The following is a 15,759-nucleotide window of genomic DNA, read 5'->3' as shown; positions in this document are numbered from 1 at the left end:
TGAAGAGAGCTGGGACCACAGTCTCAAAGAAAACCATTAGTAACACACGACGCCGTCATGGAATAAAATCCTGCAGCGCACGCAAGGTCCCCCTGCTCAAGCCAGCGCATGTCCAGGCCCGTCTGAAGTTTGTCAATGACCATCTGGATGATCCAGAGGAGGAATGGGAGAAGGTCATGTGGTCTGATGAGACAAAAATATAGCTTTTTGGTCTAAACTCCACTCGCCGTGTTTGGAGGAAGAAGAAGGATGAGGTCAACCCCAAGAACACCATCCCAACCGTGAAGCATGGAGGTGGAAACATCATTCTTTGGGGATGCTTTTCTGCAAAGGGGACAGGACGACTGCACCGTATTGAGGGGAGAATGGATGGGGCCATGTATCGCGAGATCTTGGCCAACAACCTCCTTCCCTCAGTAAGAACATTGAAGATGGGTCGTGGCTGGGTCTTCCAGCATGACAACGACCCGAAACACACAGCCAGGGCAACTAAGGAGTGGCTCCGTAAGAAGCATCTCAAGGTCCTGGAGTGGCCTAGCCAGTCTCCAGACCTGAACCCAATAGAAAATCTTTGGAGGGAGCTGAAAGTCCGTATTGCCCAGCGACAGCCCCGAAACCTGAAGGATCTGGAGAAGGTCTGTATAGAGGAGTGGGCCAAAATCCCTGCTGCAGTGTGTGCAAACCTGGTCAAGACCTACAGGAAACGTATGATCTCTGTAATTGCAAACAAAGGTTTCTGTACCAAATATTAAGTTCTGCTTTTCTGATGTATCAAATACTTATGTTATGCAATAAAATGCAAATTAATTACTTAAAAATCATACAATGTGATTTTCTGGATTTTTGTTTTAGATTCCGTCTCTCACAGTTGAAGTGTACCTATGATAAAAATGACAGACTTCTACATGCTTTGTAAGTAGGAAAACCTGCAAAATCGGCAGTGTATCAAATACTTATTCTCCCCACTGTATGTATATATATATATATATATGTATGTACGTATATATATATATATATGTATGTATTTATGTATATACAGTGAGGGAAAACATTATTTGATCCCCTGCTGATTTTGTACGTTTGCCCATTGACAAAGAAATTATCAGTCTATAATTTTAATGGTAGGTTTATTTGAACAGTGAGAGACAGAATAACAACAAAAAAATCCAGAAAAACGCATGTATAAAATGTTATAAATTGATTTGCATTTTAATGAGGGAAATAAGTATTTGACCCCTCTGCAAAACATGACTTAGTACTTGGTGGCAAAACCCTTGTTGGCAATCACAGAGGTCAGACGTTTCTTGTAGTTGGCCACCAGGTTTGCACACATCTCAGGAGGGAATTTGTCCCACTCCTCTTTGCAGATCTTCTCCAAGTCATTAAGGTTTCGAGGCTGACGTTTGGCAACTTGAACCTTCAGCTCCCTCCACAGATTTTCTATGGGATTAAGGTCTGGAGACTGGCTAGGCCACTCCAGGACCTTAATGTGCTTCTTCTTGAGTCACTCCTTTGTTACCTTGGCCGTGTGTTTTGGGTCATTGTCATGCTGGAATACCCATCCACGACCCATTTTCAATGCCCTGGCTGAGGGAAGGAGGTTCTCACCCAAGATTTGACGGTACATGGCCCGTCCATCGTCCCTTTGATGCGGTGAAGTTGTCCTGTCCCCTTAGCAGAAAAACACCCCCAAACATAATGTTTCCACCTCCATGTTTGACGGTGGGGATGGTGTTCTTGGGGTCATAGGCAGCATTCCTCCTCCTCCAAACACGTCAAGTTGAGTTGATGCCAAAGAGCTCGATTTGGGTCTCATCTGACCACAACACTTTCACCCAGTTCTCCTCTGAATCATTCAGATGTTCATTGGCAAACTTCAGATGGGCATGTATATATGCTTTCTTGAGCAGGGGGACCTTGCGGGCGCTGCAGGATTTCAGTCCTTCACGGCGTAGTGTGTTACCAATTGTTTTCTTGGTGACTATGGTCCCAGATCATTGACAAGATCCTCCCGTGTAGTTCTGGGCTGATTCCTCACTGTTCTCATGATCATTGCAACTCCACGAGGTGAGATCTTGCATGGAGCCCCAGGCCGAGGGAGATTGACAGTTCTTTTGTGTTTCTTCCATTTGCGATTAATCGCACCAACTGTTGTCACCTTCTCACCAAGCTGCTTGGCGATGGTCTTGTAGCCCATTCCAGCCTTGTGTAGGTCTACAATCTTGTCCCTGACATCCTTGGAGAGCTCTTTGGTCTTGGCCATGGTGGAGAGTTTGGAATCTGATTGATTGATTGCTTCTGTGGACAGGTGTCTTTTAGACAGGTAACAAGCTGAGATTAGGAGCACTCCCTTTAAGAGTGTGCTCCTAATCTCAGCTCGTTACCTGTATAAAAGACACCTGGGAGCCAGAAATCATTCTGATTGAGAGGGGGACAAATACTTATTTCCCTCATTAAAATGCAAATCAATTTATAACATATTTGACATGCGTCTTTCTGGATGTTGTTGTTGTTATTCTATCTCTCACTGTTCAAATAAACCTACCATTAAAATTATAGACTGATCATGTTTTTGTCAATGGGCAAACGTATAAAATCAGCAGGGGATGAAATACTTTTTTCCCTCACTGTATATGTATATATATATGCATATATATATATTTGCGAGGGAAAAAAACATATGGGGGATTGGAAGTGATGCAGACAATTACATTGATGGAAGTTACAATCTATCTGCAATATTAAAGCTGATCTACCGCCTAAAAAAAAAAAAAAAAAGGAAGAAAGAAAGTACTCTGGTCAGATGAGACTAAAATTGAGCTTTTTGGCCATCAAGGAAAACGCTATGTCTGGCGCAAATCCAACACCTCTCATCACCCCGAGAACACCATGAAGGATGGTGGTGGCAGCATCATGCTGTGGGGATGTTTTTCAACGGCAGGGACTGGGAAACTGGTCAGAATTGAAGGAATGTTGGATGGCGCTAAACACAGGGAAATTCTTGAGGGAAACCTGTTTCAGTCTTCCAGAGATTTGAGACTGGGACGGAGGTTCACCTTCCAGCAGGACAATAACCCTAAGCATACTGCTAAAGCAACACTCGAGTGGTTTAAGGGGAAACATTTAAATGTCTTGGAATGGCCTAGTCAAAGCCCAGACCTCAATCCAATTGAGCATCTGTGGTATGACTTAAAGATTGCTGTACACCAGCGGATCCCATCCAACTTGAAGGAGCTTGAGCAGTTTTGCCTTGAAGAATGGGCGAAAATCCCAGTGGCTAGATGTGCCAAGCTTATAGAGACATACCCCAAGAGACTTGCAGCTGTAATTGCTGCAAAAGGTGGCTCTACAAAGTATTGACTTTGGGGGGTGAATAGTTATGCACACTCAAGTTTTCAGTTTATTTGTATTATTTCTTGTTTTTTTCTAAATAAAAAATATTTTGCATCTTCAAAGTGGTAGGCATGTTATGTAAATCAAATGATACAAAGGTTGTAAGGCAACAAAATAGGAATGCCAAGGGGGGTGAATACTTTCGCAAGCCACTGTATAGCGTGTTACTGTGCAGCCACTGCGTTCCAATTTATGCGCTTATCAGTGTCCAAATCTGCGATTTTCAACCCGCATATGGGTATGAGTGTACCATAGACGCCTCCCTGCCCCTTACAGAGGTCCATCCCTACTCCATAGGGCATAAAGCCTTTTATTAGGCCAAAGAGCCCTCCCTGTCAATGTAAAGCTGCTCTGTTCAATTCACTAGAGGGTTAAATGGCCCTATTGAGTGCTTGAAACCCAGGTTGTTACAGCAGTAAATAAGGGATTATCCTTGAGTTGGAGAAAACAGCCCAGTTTGTTTGGGACATGTTTATAAGGTGACTGGTTGGCTAGTTGTTACATGCCCATAGTGGTCTGTACTGGGTGGGACTTGGATGTTTTATTTTTGGGGGTCAAAAAATACTGCTAAATCACCAAGAATTCAGCTACAAATTAGTTTAATTTAGGAAATCTGTTCCCAGGTATTCTCACAAATAAAAAAAGAAGCATATGCTATCATGTCTCAATATTTTAAAATATAATCTATTTTTGGGCTTAGTTGTGGTCAAGTGCAGTGTACAAATTATTACAATAATCTTCCGGCCCCCGACCATTCGCTCCGACAAAAATCGGCCCGTGGCTGAATCTAGTTGCTGTATGTGTTTATTTTGTTCCCATTCTCACATTTGTTCTGTCATAGTTATGATGAGATTGCAAACAAACGAATCGTGAAAGATTTTTGTCAATTATTTGCTGTACACCAGAGTGGTTTACTTATTTATGCTGACTGAGGAGTTTCTTAAAAACGCATCTGTTGTATTTTTTCCTTGACATCCTTCAAATTAGCCACAGGTGTGGCATTAGTCTGCAACTTCTATTTACTTTCAATTATGTAATTTGTCTTGAGCCGTTTCATTTCTTAACACTGTTACTAGCCATCTGTGGCAGAGTTTGTAGAGTGAAATGTTGTGCATAATCCATTTACACAAATTGAATTCGATGTATTTATATGTAATTACATTTTTGGGGAAGGGGGAGCACAGACATGCGATGGACTCGAGTGTTAAGAGGAGCGTGTGTGTGCGTGCATGTATGCATGTGTGTGTGTGTGTGCGTGCATTCGTGCTGGTGAATGTGTGTGAGAGAGTGTTTCTCTGTGTTTACACACACCACACAGTAGGCATTCTCTGCTCTCCCCTTGACCTCTTCCCCAGCCCAGCTAATCCAATATCACCTCTAACACCATTCTCATTCTGCATTCCTCCTCTGATTCAATCTCTTTCTTCTCCTCCCTCCATCCTCCTCCTACTCTCCTGACAAACCCCCAGCCCAGAGATTTTGTAAAAGGAACACAAATGCTTCTTTCTTGCAGTTTGTTGACCAGCCCGTTCATTGCAAAGGTCCAGGACTCAGTCTCAACTCACCACTTGAATTCAAGAAGGTACTGTACTGCTTGCTGGGATTTAGACTATTACTATAACCCACTACCCCACCACCACCCTATACTCTAATGATATACTCCATCAGCATCTAAATGGAACGACTGAAGTGTGACATCTTATATAATCTGACAAACAACTATCCAAATGGTATGGAGCATCACAAATCTGATAGTTCCATCCCTGGAAAAATGATTCAATGAAGTTTATAAGAGTGTCATGCAGTTTTGGATTACCCTGGCAATATTATTATCTCCATTACTGTATCCACAATTCGGCCATAATCTACATTATGTAGCATTCCCTTATGTGCTGTTGTGTATGGCTATTTACTGGCCTTGAACACAATACTGTTGTATATGGCTGTTTGCTGGCCTTGAACACTACACTGTTGTATGGCTGTTTGCTGGCCTTGAACACTACACTGTTGTATGTGGCTGTTTGCTGGCCTTGAACACTACACTGTTGTATATGGCTGTTTGCTGGCCTTGAACACTACACTGTTGTATATGGCTGTTTGCTGGCCTTGACCACTACACTGTTGTATATGGCCGTTTGCTGGCCCTGAACACTACACTGTTGTATATGGCTGTTTGCTGGCCTTGAACACTACACTGTTGTATATGGCCGTTTGCTGGCCCTGAACACTACACATATGAAGGGCATCCTATGAGATCATCATGTGAATAGTAGAGTGTGTATTGGGTCTTTTATAAGGGCATATGAGGGATGTGTGAAGATGTGTCCAAAGCTCAAATGATCATTTCTCCCTCCCAACAGTAGATGGCGCTATTCCTTTACACTCTTGTACAGTACTTGAACATCTAAGTACTCAGTTTATTCATCTCATAGTGGTTGAACTGTTCTCTTTTTATTCATCACATAGTGGGTGAACTGTACTCAGTTTATTCATCTCATAGTGGTTGAACTGTACTCAGTTTATTCATCTCATAGTGGTTGAACTGTTCTCAGTTTATTCATCTCATAGTGAGTGAACTGTACTCAGTTTATTCATCTCGTAGTGGTTGAACTGTACTCAGTTTATTAATCTCATAGTGGTTGAACTGTACTCAGTTTATTCATCTCATAGTGGGTGAACTGTACTCAGTTTATTAATCTCACAGTGGGTGAACTGTACTCAGTTCAACCACTGTGTAGCTATGTTCACTTTCGTTTGAAGCTGCAAAAACGTATCTGATGTATGCCAGTGACTGTATGTTTTATTGGAACAGCAGTTCTGTAGTTACAGTACTGTTCATGTTCCAGCGTATGGTGTTACACTGTAGTAGTGGGCCATGCATAACCTCTGCCCGGGAGTTGAGTTCACTGCCTAGGCTTGTGTTTTGGTAGTGTTTAGAAATGAATGATGTTTTTGTGTGTGATATCCTTTGATATGACAGAAAGGGTTTGGCCTACTTGCTGTAACATCACTGCACTGTGTTGTAGGTCAACACACACAGTAGTACCCCCCAAACGTTTTCATTTAGATTTGAACAAGATAGGATTTTTCTAAATCGACAGTGAAAATGGCCACTCACCATTTGTGGGTCATAGTGTTTTTGTGTTATTATAGTAAAAGCCTTCTAATCTGCTACTTGTTGTCAATTAATTCAGTGTGTTCACAGTGTGGGAGGTGAATCGATTCGAGCATTTATGACATGATATGGTTTATTACTGAGAGTATATGTGGTGTTGAGCAGATGTTAAGATAACTATAATCAGTGATATAATAATTGTATCACCAACTATCAACTGCTAGTGTGGTTGTGTCATGGAACACATGCACATACACTACCAGTCAAAAGTTTGGACACAACTACTCAGTCAAAGGTTTTTCTTTATTTTTACAATTTTTTACATTGTAGAATAATAGTGAATACATCAAAACTATGAAATAACACATATGGAATCATGTAGTAACCAAAAAAGTGTTAAACAAATCAAAATATATTTTATATTTGAGATTCTTCAAATAGCCACCCTTTGCCTTGATGACAGCTTTGCACATTCTTGGCATTCTCTCAACCAGCTTCATGAGGTAGTCACCTGGACTGCATTTCAATTAACAGGTGTGCCTTATTAAAAGTTAATTTGTGGAATGCGTTTGAGCCAATCAGTTGTGTTGTGACAAGGTAGGGGGGTATACAGAAGATAGCCCTATTTGGTAAAAGACCAAGTCCATATTATGGCAAGAACAGCTCAAATAAGCAAAGAGTAACGACAGTCCATCATTACTTTAAGACACGAAGGTCAGTCAATACGGAAAATGTCAAGAACTTTGAAAGTTTCTTCAAGTGCAGTCGCAAAAACCATCAAGCGCTATGTTGAAACTGGCTCTCATGAGGACCGCCACAGGAATGGAAGACCCAGAGTTACCTCTGCTGCAGAGGATAAGTTCATTAGAGATACCAGGCTCAGAAATTGCAGCCCGAATAAATGCTTCACAGAGTTTAAGTCACAGACACATCTCACCATCAACTGTTCAGAGGAGACTGTGTGAAGCAGGCCTTCATGGTCGAATTGCTGCAAAGAAACCACTACTAAATGACACCAATAATAAGAAGAGACTTGCTTGGGCTAAGAAACACGAGCAATGGACATTAGACTGGTGGAAATGTGTCCTTTGGTCTGGAGTCCAAATTGGAGACTTCTGATTCCAACCGCTGTGTCTTTGTGAGACGCGGTGTGGGTGAACGGATGATCTCTGCATCTGTATTTCCCACCGTAAATCATGGAGGAGGAGGTGTTATGGTGTGGGGGTGCTTTGCTGGTGACACTGTCTGTGATTTATTTAGAATTCAAGGCACACTTAACCAGCATTGCTACCACAGCATTCTGCAGCGATACGCCATCCCATCTGGTTTGGGCTTAGTGGCACTATCATTTGTTTTTCAACAGGACAATGACCCAACACACCTCCAGGCTGTGAAATGGCTATTTTACCAAGAAGGAGAGTGATGGAGTGCTGCATCAGATGACCTGGCCTCCACAATCCCAATTGAGATGTTTGGGATGAGTTGGACCGCAGAGAGAAGGAAAAGCAGTGTTCAGCATATGTGGGAACTCCTTCAAGACTGTTGGAAACGCATTCCTCATGAAGCTGGTTGAGAGAATGCCAAGAGTGTGCAAAGCTGTCTTCAAGGCAAAGGGTGGCTATTTGAAGAATCTCAAAAATAAAATATATTTTGATTTGTTTAACACTTTTTTGGATACTACATGATTCTATATGTGTTATTTCATAGTTTTGATGTCTTCACTATTATTCTACAATGTAGAAAATAGTAAAAATAAAGAAAAACCCTTGAATGAGTAGGTGTGTCCAAACTTTTGACTGGTACTGTATCTCTGGTCTACAGGGGTAAGGCTGAGCCAGAGGCTCTAACAGGTTTGGGACGTGGGCACTCCCATAACAGCTGCTTTGTTTTCACTTATATGGAAAACCTGATGCCGCATGCCAATTGAACATTTCTTGATTCACAGTGAAACAGTTTTTAAACAAATTAGAACGGAACTGAAAAGGAGGCCCACCCACTTGGCATCCAGGCCCAGCCAATGGGGAGCCAGGCCCAGCCAATGGGGAACCAGGACCAGCAAATCAGAATGAGTTTTTCCCCACAAAAGGGCTTTATTACAGACAGAAATACTCCTCAGACTATATAAGTGGCCTTTTATTGTCCCCCAGCACAAGGTGCACCTGTATAATGATCATGCTTTTTAATCAGCTTCTTGATATGCCACACCTGTCAGGTGGATGGATTATCTTGGCAAATGAGAAATGCTCATTAATAGGGATGTAAACAAATTTGTGCACAAACTGTTAGACATTTCTGGGATTTATTTTCTCCAGCTCATGAAACATGGGACCAGCACTTTACATGTTGCGTTTATATTTTTGTTTAGTGTAGTAAAGTGCAGATACCCCCCAAAATGACTTAAGTAGTACTTTAAAGTATTTTTACTTAAGTACTTTACACCATTACACATGCACACACACACACACACACACACACACACGGGCATAAATTACAATTACAAAATACTGTAAAGACCAATGTATCAAAATAAAATAAAATATATTTTTGCAAAGTATTGTATTTAATTAAAATACATATATTTTGTACTTTAAAATACAAAAATACATTTGCAAGTAGCCAGCTGAACAGCAACAACATTCTCAGTAACAGAGACAGGAGAAGGGGAGGAGAGGAGAAGTGGAGGAGAGGAGAAGTGGGGGAGAAGAGAAGGGGAGGGGAGGAGAAAGAGGGGAGAGGAGAGCAGCAGTGGCGTTGAGAGATTTACAGCTCCCAGATGTGGTCAGGAAGAGTGTGTGTGTGTGTTCGTGCGTGTGCGTGCGTGTGTTCGTGTATTGGGCGCTGGCTGGATGGTTGGCGTGCGGTCCCCTGGCTCTGAAGCCCTCCATTAAGTGTAGTCAGTCACGCAGGCAGCAGGCACACACACGCACGCACACACACACACACACGCACACACACACACATACACACACACACACACACAACAACAACATCATAACTATGGTTCTGATTAACTCTATCAGACTGCCTATTCAGACTGACTCTATCATTGGGCCAGTTGGCTCTGTATTTTCCTATAGAGTTTCTTCTGGTGTTCCTAGGTGATAGTGCTATAGCAGATAGTGTGGACTATAGCAGCCCAGTAGGGTTTGTTTATCTTCAGACTACCCTCCGAGTGGGGTTCAGATCAGAGGACAAATGGACAGCTGTGTGTGACTGTGACGACACTGGGCTGTCCAAGACACAGTGGCCGCACGCCATCTGTCTCCATACCCCTCCAGGAGAACTTTCTCACTACCCCTCCAGATCTGTCTCACTACCCCTCCAGGAGATCTGTCTCACTACCCCTCCAGGAGATCTGTCTCACTACCCCGCCAGGAGATCTGTCTCACTACCCCTCCAGTAGATCTGTCTCTCTACCCCTCCAGTAGGTCTGTCTCACTACCTCTCCATCTCTGTCTTATCCCCCGTACAGGCCTGTAGGCTTCTGGGTGCTCATTTATAAACCTTGCTTACGCATAAAATATGCCCCAAAACATGCATGCACCAGTTTTCACGCAAAAGTTGGCATTTATAAAAACTGAACATGACGTGAGAATGTGCTTATCCTCCCGCAAACTGTAGACCATGCGTTCGCACAGTTTCTAGTGGTTGGACTATTTCATTGAAAGAAGGCAACAGTAGCCTAGTAGCCTTGTGCATGAATAAAGATGACACTCTTATTCATAACAAAAAAACTGGTATCTAAATATAAAAACAAGATGCAATAATTTTCCATTAGTGAGAATTTATTGATTTTATCTTTGCGTTCTAAAATAAGTAGAAATAGGCATAATTTCCTATTATTTATTTCATTTCCATGATCATTGCAGAATAAATTCCTCACCTTTTCTGACTGTGATGGTTTCATACTCGTGAAGTAGCCTACAGGCCTGCAACAAGTTAGGATAGGCCACCATTCGTCCCATCTCTCATTTAATTGGACCCACTTCACAGTAGTAAATAGATAAGCTATTTCAAGTATTTTGCTCTGTGCGATCTGATCCGAAGAGCAGTTTAACAGTAGACCAGACCATTCACCTTTTCCATTGACGTTTGTAAGCCAGTCTACAGTGGGGAAAAAAAGTATTTAGTCAGCCACCAATTGTGCAAGTTCTCCCACTTAAAAAATTGAGAGAGGCCTGTAATTTTCATCATAGGTACACGTCAACTATGACAGACTAATTGAGAAAAAAACATCCAGAAAATCACATTGTAGGATTTTTAATGAATTTATTTGCAAATTATGGTGGAAAATAAGTATTTGGTCACCTACAAACAAGCAAGATTTCTGGCTCTCACAGACCTGTAACTTATTCTTTAAGAGGCTCCTCTGTCCACCACTCGTTACCTGTATTAATGGCACCTGTTTGAACTTGTTATCAGTATAAAAGACACCTGTCCACAACCTCAAACAGTCACACTCCAAACTCCACTATGGCCAAGACCAAAGAGCTGTCAAAGGACACCAGAAACAAAATTGTAGACCTGCACCAGGCTGGGAAGACTGCATCTGCAATAGGTAAGCAGCTTGGTTTGAAGAAATCAACTGTGGGAGCAATTATTAGGAAATGGAAGACATACAAGACCACTGATAATCTCCCTCGATTTGGGGCGCCACGCAAGATCTCACCCCGTGGGGTCAAAATGATCACAAGAACGGTGAGCAAAAATCCCAGAACGACACGGGGGGACCAGTGAATGATCTGCAGAGAGCTGGGACCAAAGTAACAAAGCCTACCATCAGTAACACACTATGCTGCCAGGGACTCAAATCCTGCAGTGCCAGACGTGTCCCCCTGCTTAAGCCAGTACATGTCCAGGCCCGTCTGAAGTTTGCTAGAGTGCATTTGGATGATCCAGAAGAGGATTGGGAGAATGTAATATGGTCAGATGAAACCAAAATATAACTTTTTGGTAAAAACTCAACTCGTCGTGTTTGGAGGACAAAGAATGCTGAGTTGCATCCAAAGAACACCATACCTACTGTGAAGCATGGGGGTGGAAACATCATGCTTTGGGGTTGTTTTTCTGAAAAGGGACCAGGACGACTGATCCGTGTAAAGGAAAGAATGAATGGGGCCATGTATCGTGAGATTTTGAGTGAAAACCTCCTTCCATCAGCAAGGGCATTGAAGATGAAACGTGGCTGGGTCTTTCAGCATGACAATGATCCCAAACACACCGCCCGGGCAACGAAGGAGTGGCTTCGTAAGAAGCATTTCAAGGTCCTGGAGTGGCCTAGCCAGTCTCCAGATCTCAACCCCATAGAAAATCTTTGGAGGGAGTTGAAAGTCTGTGTTGCCTAGCGACAGCCCCAAAACATCACTGCTCTAGAGGAGATCTGCATGGAGGAATGGGCCAAAATACCAGCAACAGTGTGTGAAAACCTTGTGAAGACTTACAGAAAACTTTTGACCTGTGTCATTGCCAACAAAGGGTATATAACAAAGTATTGAGAAACTTTTGTTATTGACCAAATACTTATTTTCCACCATAATTTGCAAATAAATTCATTAAAAATCCTACAATGTGATTTTCTGGATTTTTTTCCCTCAATTTGTCTGTCATAGTTGACGTGTACCTATGATGAAAATTACAGGCCTCTCTCATCTTTTTAAGTGGGAGAACTTGCACAATTGGTGGCTGACTAAATACTTTTTTTCCCCACTGTACATCTGAATACTCTAATGCCAAATTTCTCAAGTAGACAATATTTAATTTGGAAACATAATACATAATGAATATACCCATCATAACCATTACAGAATAAATTCCTCACCTTTTCTGGTCATGATGAGTTCATATTCCCAAAGCAGCCATACAACAAATTACCATGTGCTTCTCATTTACTTGGGCCTATTTGATAGGCTATTATAATTTTATGTTTTTGCTCTATACATCCGAAAGGGAGCGCAGTTTATAACATACAGTATAATTTAACAGGTGAACAGACTGTTATATTTAGAAGTGTGTAGGCTACCACTGTAAGTAGGCCTGCTGTAGTAAAAAAAAAATCCCAAGTAGACAATGTTTCAGAATTTGCGGGCATTGCAGCATATATAGGTTCGGGAAAAAGTAAATGCAAAACATTATTGAATTCAAACGATCTGTTTACAGATCCACAACAATTTGCAATTGTTTTTGTCTTTCAGAAACAGTCAGATAAAGCAAATATCACTGCAAAAGGAAACATTCTGCCAACACCTCCAAAGACATTTCATCAAGTTCACCATTGATATTTCCTTTAGCCATACTGTGTTGGCCTAATTCCAATACTTCCAAAGTATACAGCAAATAAGGGCGTTATTGTCACCATAAAAGGTGAATGGTGGGTGTTTTTCGGCATAGTTATAATGCTCGTTCACACACAGTTTGACGACTGGTCTGATTTATGATGGTGAATGTGTATGTATGGCGTGCGGCAGGTTTATAAATCTCAATATTTTTGTGCAGATGTTTAGTGTAAAATGTACGCAACGGTTATAAATTAGGACCATGCAGTCTGAGGTGTCCAGAACCGCTCCCCCACAACCAACCGTTCCCTTGAGGAGATACCACTTCTTATCTGAACCTATTCCAAATAAATCCCACATAATGGAAACCAAACAAGGAGAGGAATACTGAATTACTTGACATAGTCAGTGTGGTATTCTGTTTTTTAGGGGTTTGTTGTACAAAGAAAGCTTGTTCTGCTGATTGTACACATTTCCCCTCTTTTGGTATAAAAACATTTTCTTACAATCTGTTTATGTCACAGTGTAAATGTGATTTTTTTCTAACTCTGGCAAAGTCTGATAAATAGTTATTTCCGATGATTGTGCAATACTCAACAGAATATGTGAGAAACTGCTAGCTATGATGAGACACTGCTCTGTATACACTCTGTATGTGTATCAATGAGAGTAGTTGGTTTACTTTTCCCTGTCATAAAGATACAAACTCAACATACATGAGAATGGTTCTCAATTCTACCCCTCAAAGACAGATTTACATTCACAGAGCTTAGTGCTGGAGAAAAAGTAAATGTTTTGAAATACTTCTTTGGCCCCAAATAGAGGAAGGCCTATTGCTGATTGCAGTGTACGGTTACCCCATTCTCTCTCTCTCTCTCTCTCTCTCTCTCTCTCTCTCTCTCTCTCTCTCTCTCTCTCTCTCTCTCTCTCTCTCTCTCTCTCTCTCTCTCTCTCTCTCTCTCTTTCTCTCACTCTTTCTCTCTCTCTCTCTTTCTCTTTCTCTCACTCTTTCTCTCTCTCTCTCACTCTTTCTCTTTCTCTCACTCTTTCTCTCTCTCTCTCTCTCTCTCTCTCTCTCTCTCTCTCTCTCTCTCTCTCTCTCTCTCTCTCTCTCTCTCTCTCTCTCTCTCTCTCAATTCAATTCAATTCAATTCAACTGGCTTTATTGGCATGGGAAATGTATGTTTACATTGCCAAAGCAAGTTAAATATACAATAAACAATATGTTTGATTTGTTTTCAAATTCTTTGTGGGTCTGTGTGATCTCTGGGAAATATGTGTCTCTGAGATGGTCATACATTTGGCAGGAGATTAGGAAGTGCAGCTCAGTTTCCAGTGTGCACATATCATGTGTGCACATATCCTGTCTTCTCTCGAGAGCCAGGTCTGCCTATGGCGGCCTCTCTCAATAGCAAGGCTATGCTCACTGAGTCTGTACATAGTCAAGGATTTTCTTAATTTTGTGTCAGTCACAGTGGTCAGGTATTCTGCCACTCTGTACTCTCTGTTTAGGGCCAGATAGCATTCCAATTTGCTCAGTTCTTTTGGTTGATTCTTTCCAGTGTGTCAAATAGTTATCTTTTTACTTCCTCATAATTTGGTTGGGTCTAATTGTGTTGCTGTCCTGGGGCTCTGTGGGGTGTGTTTGTAAACAGAGCCCCAGAACCAGCTGGCTGAGGGGACTCTTCTCTAGGTTAATCTCTCTGTAGGTGAGGGCTTTGTTGTGGAATGTGTGGGATGTTTCCACTTCACAATAACAACACTTACAGTTGACCGGGGCAGCTCTAGCAGGGCAGAAATTTGACGAACGGACTTGTTGGAAAGGTGGCATCCTATGTCGGTGCCACATTGAAAGTCACTGAGCTCTTCAGTACAGGCCATTCTACTGCCAATGTTTGTCTATGGAGATTGCATGGCTGTGTGCTCGACCTGACAGCAACGGGTGTGGCTGAAATAGCCGAATCCACTAATTTGAAGGCATGTCCACATACTTGTGGCCATGCAGTGTACCTGTGGTGCTGATGTTTAGGCCGAGGTAGGTATAGTTATTTGTGTGCTCTAAGGCCACGGTGTCTAGATATAATTTGTATTTGTTGTCCTGGCAACTGGACCTTTTTTGGAACACTGAGATTCACTGTCAGGGCCCAAGTCTAACAGAATCTGTGCAGAAGATTTAGGAGCTGCTGTAGGCCCTCCTTTGTTGGGGACAGAAGCACCAGATCATTTGCAAACAGTAGACATTTGATTTCAGAGTCCAGTAGGGTGAGGCCGGGTGCTGCAGACTGTTCTAGTGCCTTCGCCAACTCAGTTTATTAGGTACACCACCCCGTTCACGAAAATGATTAGCTCCTACAGACAGTGAGTCACATGGCCATGGCTTGATATATAAAGCAGGCAGGCAGACAGGGATTGAGGCATTCAGTTACTGTTCAATTGAACGTTAAATTGCATTTGAGTCATTTAGCAGACGATCTTATCCAGAGCGACTTACAGGAGAAATGTTGGGTTAAGTGCCTTGCTCAAGGGCACATCGACAGATTTTTCACCTAGTTGGCTCGGGGATTAGAACCAGCGACCTTTCGGTTACTGGCACAACGCTTTTAACCAATAATCTACCTAAGCGACTTTGAGCATGGTATGATGGTCGGTGCCAGGCGCGCCGGTTCTAGTATCTCAGAAACGGCCAGCCTCCCTGGCTTTTCACACACGACAGTGTCTAGGGTTTACCGAGAATAATGCGACAATCAAAAAACATCCAGTCAGAGGCAGTCCTGTGGGCGAAATGAGAAGTCGAAGGAGAATGTCAAGAATCGTGCATGCCAACAGGCGTGCCACAAACAGGCAAATAACAGCGCAGTACAACAGTGGTGTGCAGAACGGCATCTCGGAATGCATAGCTCGTCAGTCCTTGTCACGGATGGGCTATTGCAGCAGACGACCACACCGGGTTCCACTCCTATCAGCTAAAAACAAGAAGAA

At 42.3% G+C, this 15,759-nt stretch overlaps 1 protein-coding gene across 1 annotated transcript in view; it reads left to right on the top strand.

Annotated features, from left to right (window-relative positions):
- LOC311148771 (potassium voltage-gated channel subfamily KQT member 1-like) overlaps nucleotides 1–15,759 on the top strand; it is a gene marked incomplete at both ends in the record, with an annotated part of 216,911 nt that overhangs the window by 55,430 nt on the left and 145,722 nt on the right. Inside the window, one exon of the mRNA XM_084185734.1 lies at nucleotides 4,907–4,975. Within this exon, the coding sequence (XP_084041860.1) occupies nucleotides 4,907–4,975 (69 nt within the window). The remainder of the gene's footprint in view (nucleotides 1–4,906; nucleotides 4,976–15,759) is intronic.

Source organism: Coregonus lavaretus (genome assembly GCF_964263955.1).
Source record: "Coregonus lavaretus genome assembly, chromosome: 21".
NCBI lineage: Eukaryota > Metazoa > Chordata > Actinopteri > Salmoniformes > Salmonidae > Coregonus > Coregonus lavaretus.
The sequence above is the reverse complement of the archived record's forward strand: the minus strand, read 5'-3'. Positions and strand labels throughout refer to the sequence as shown.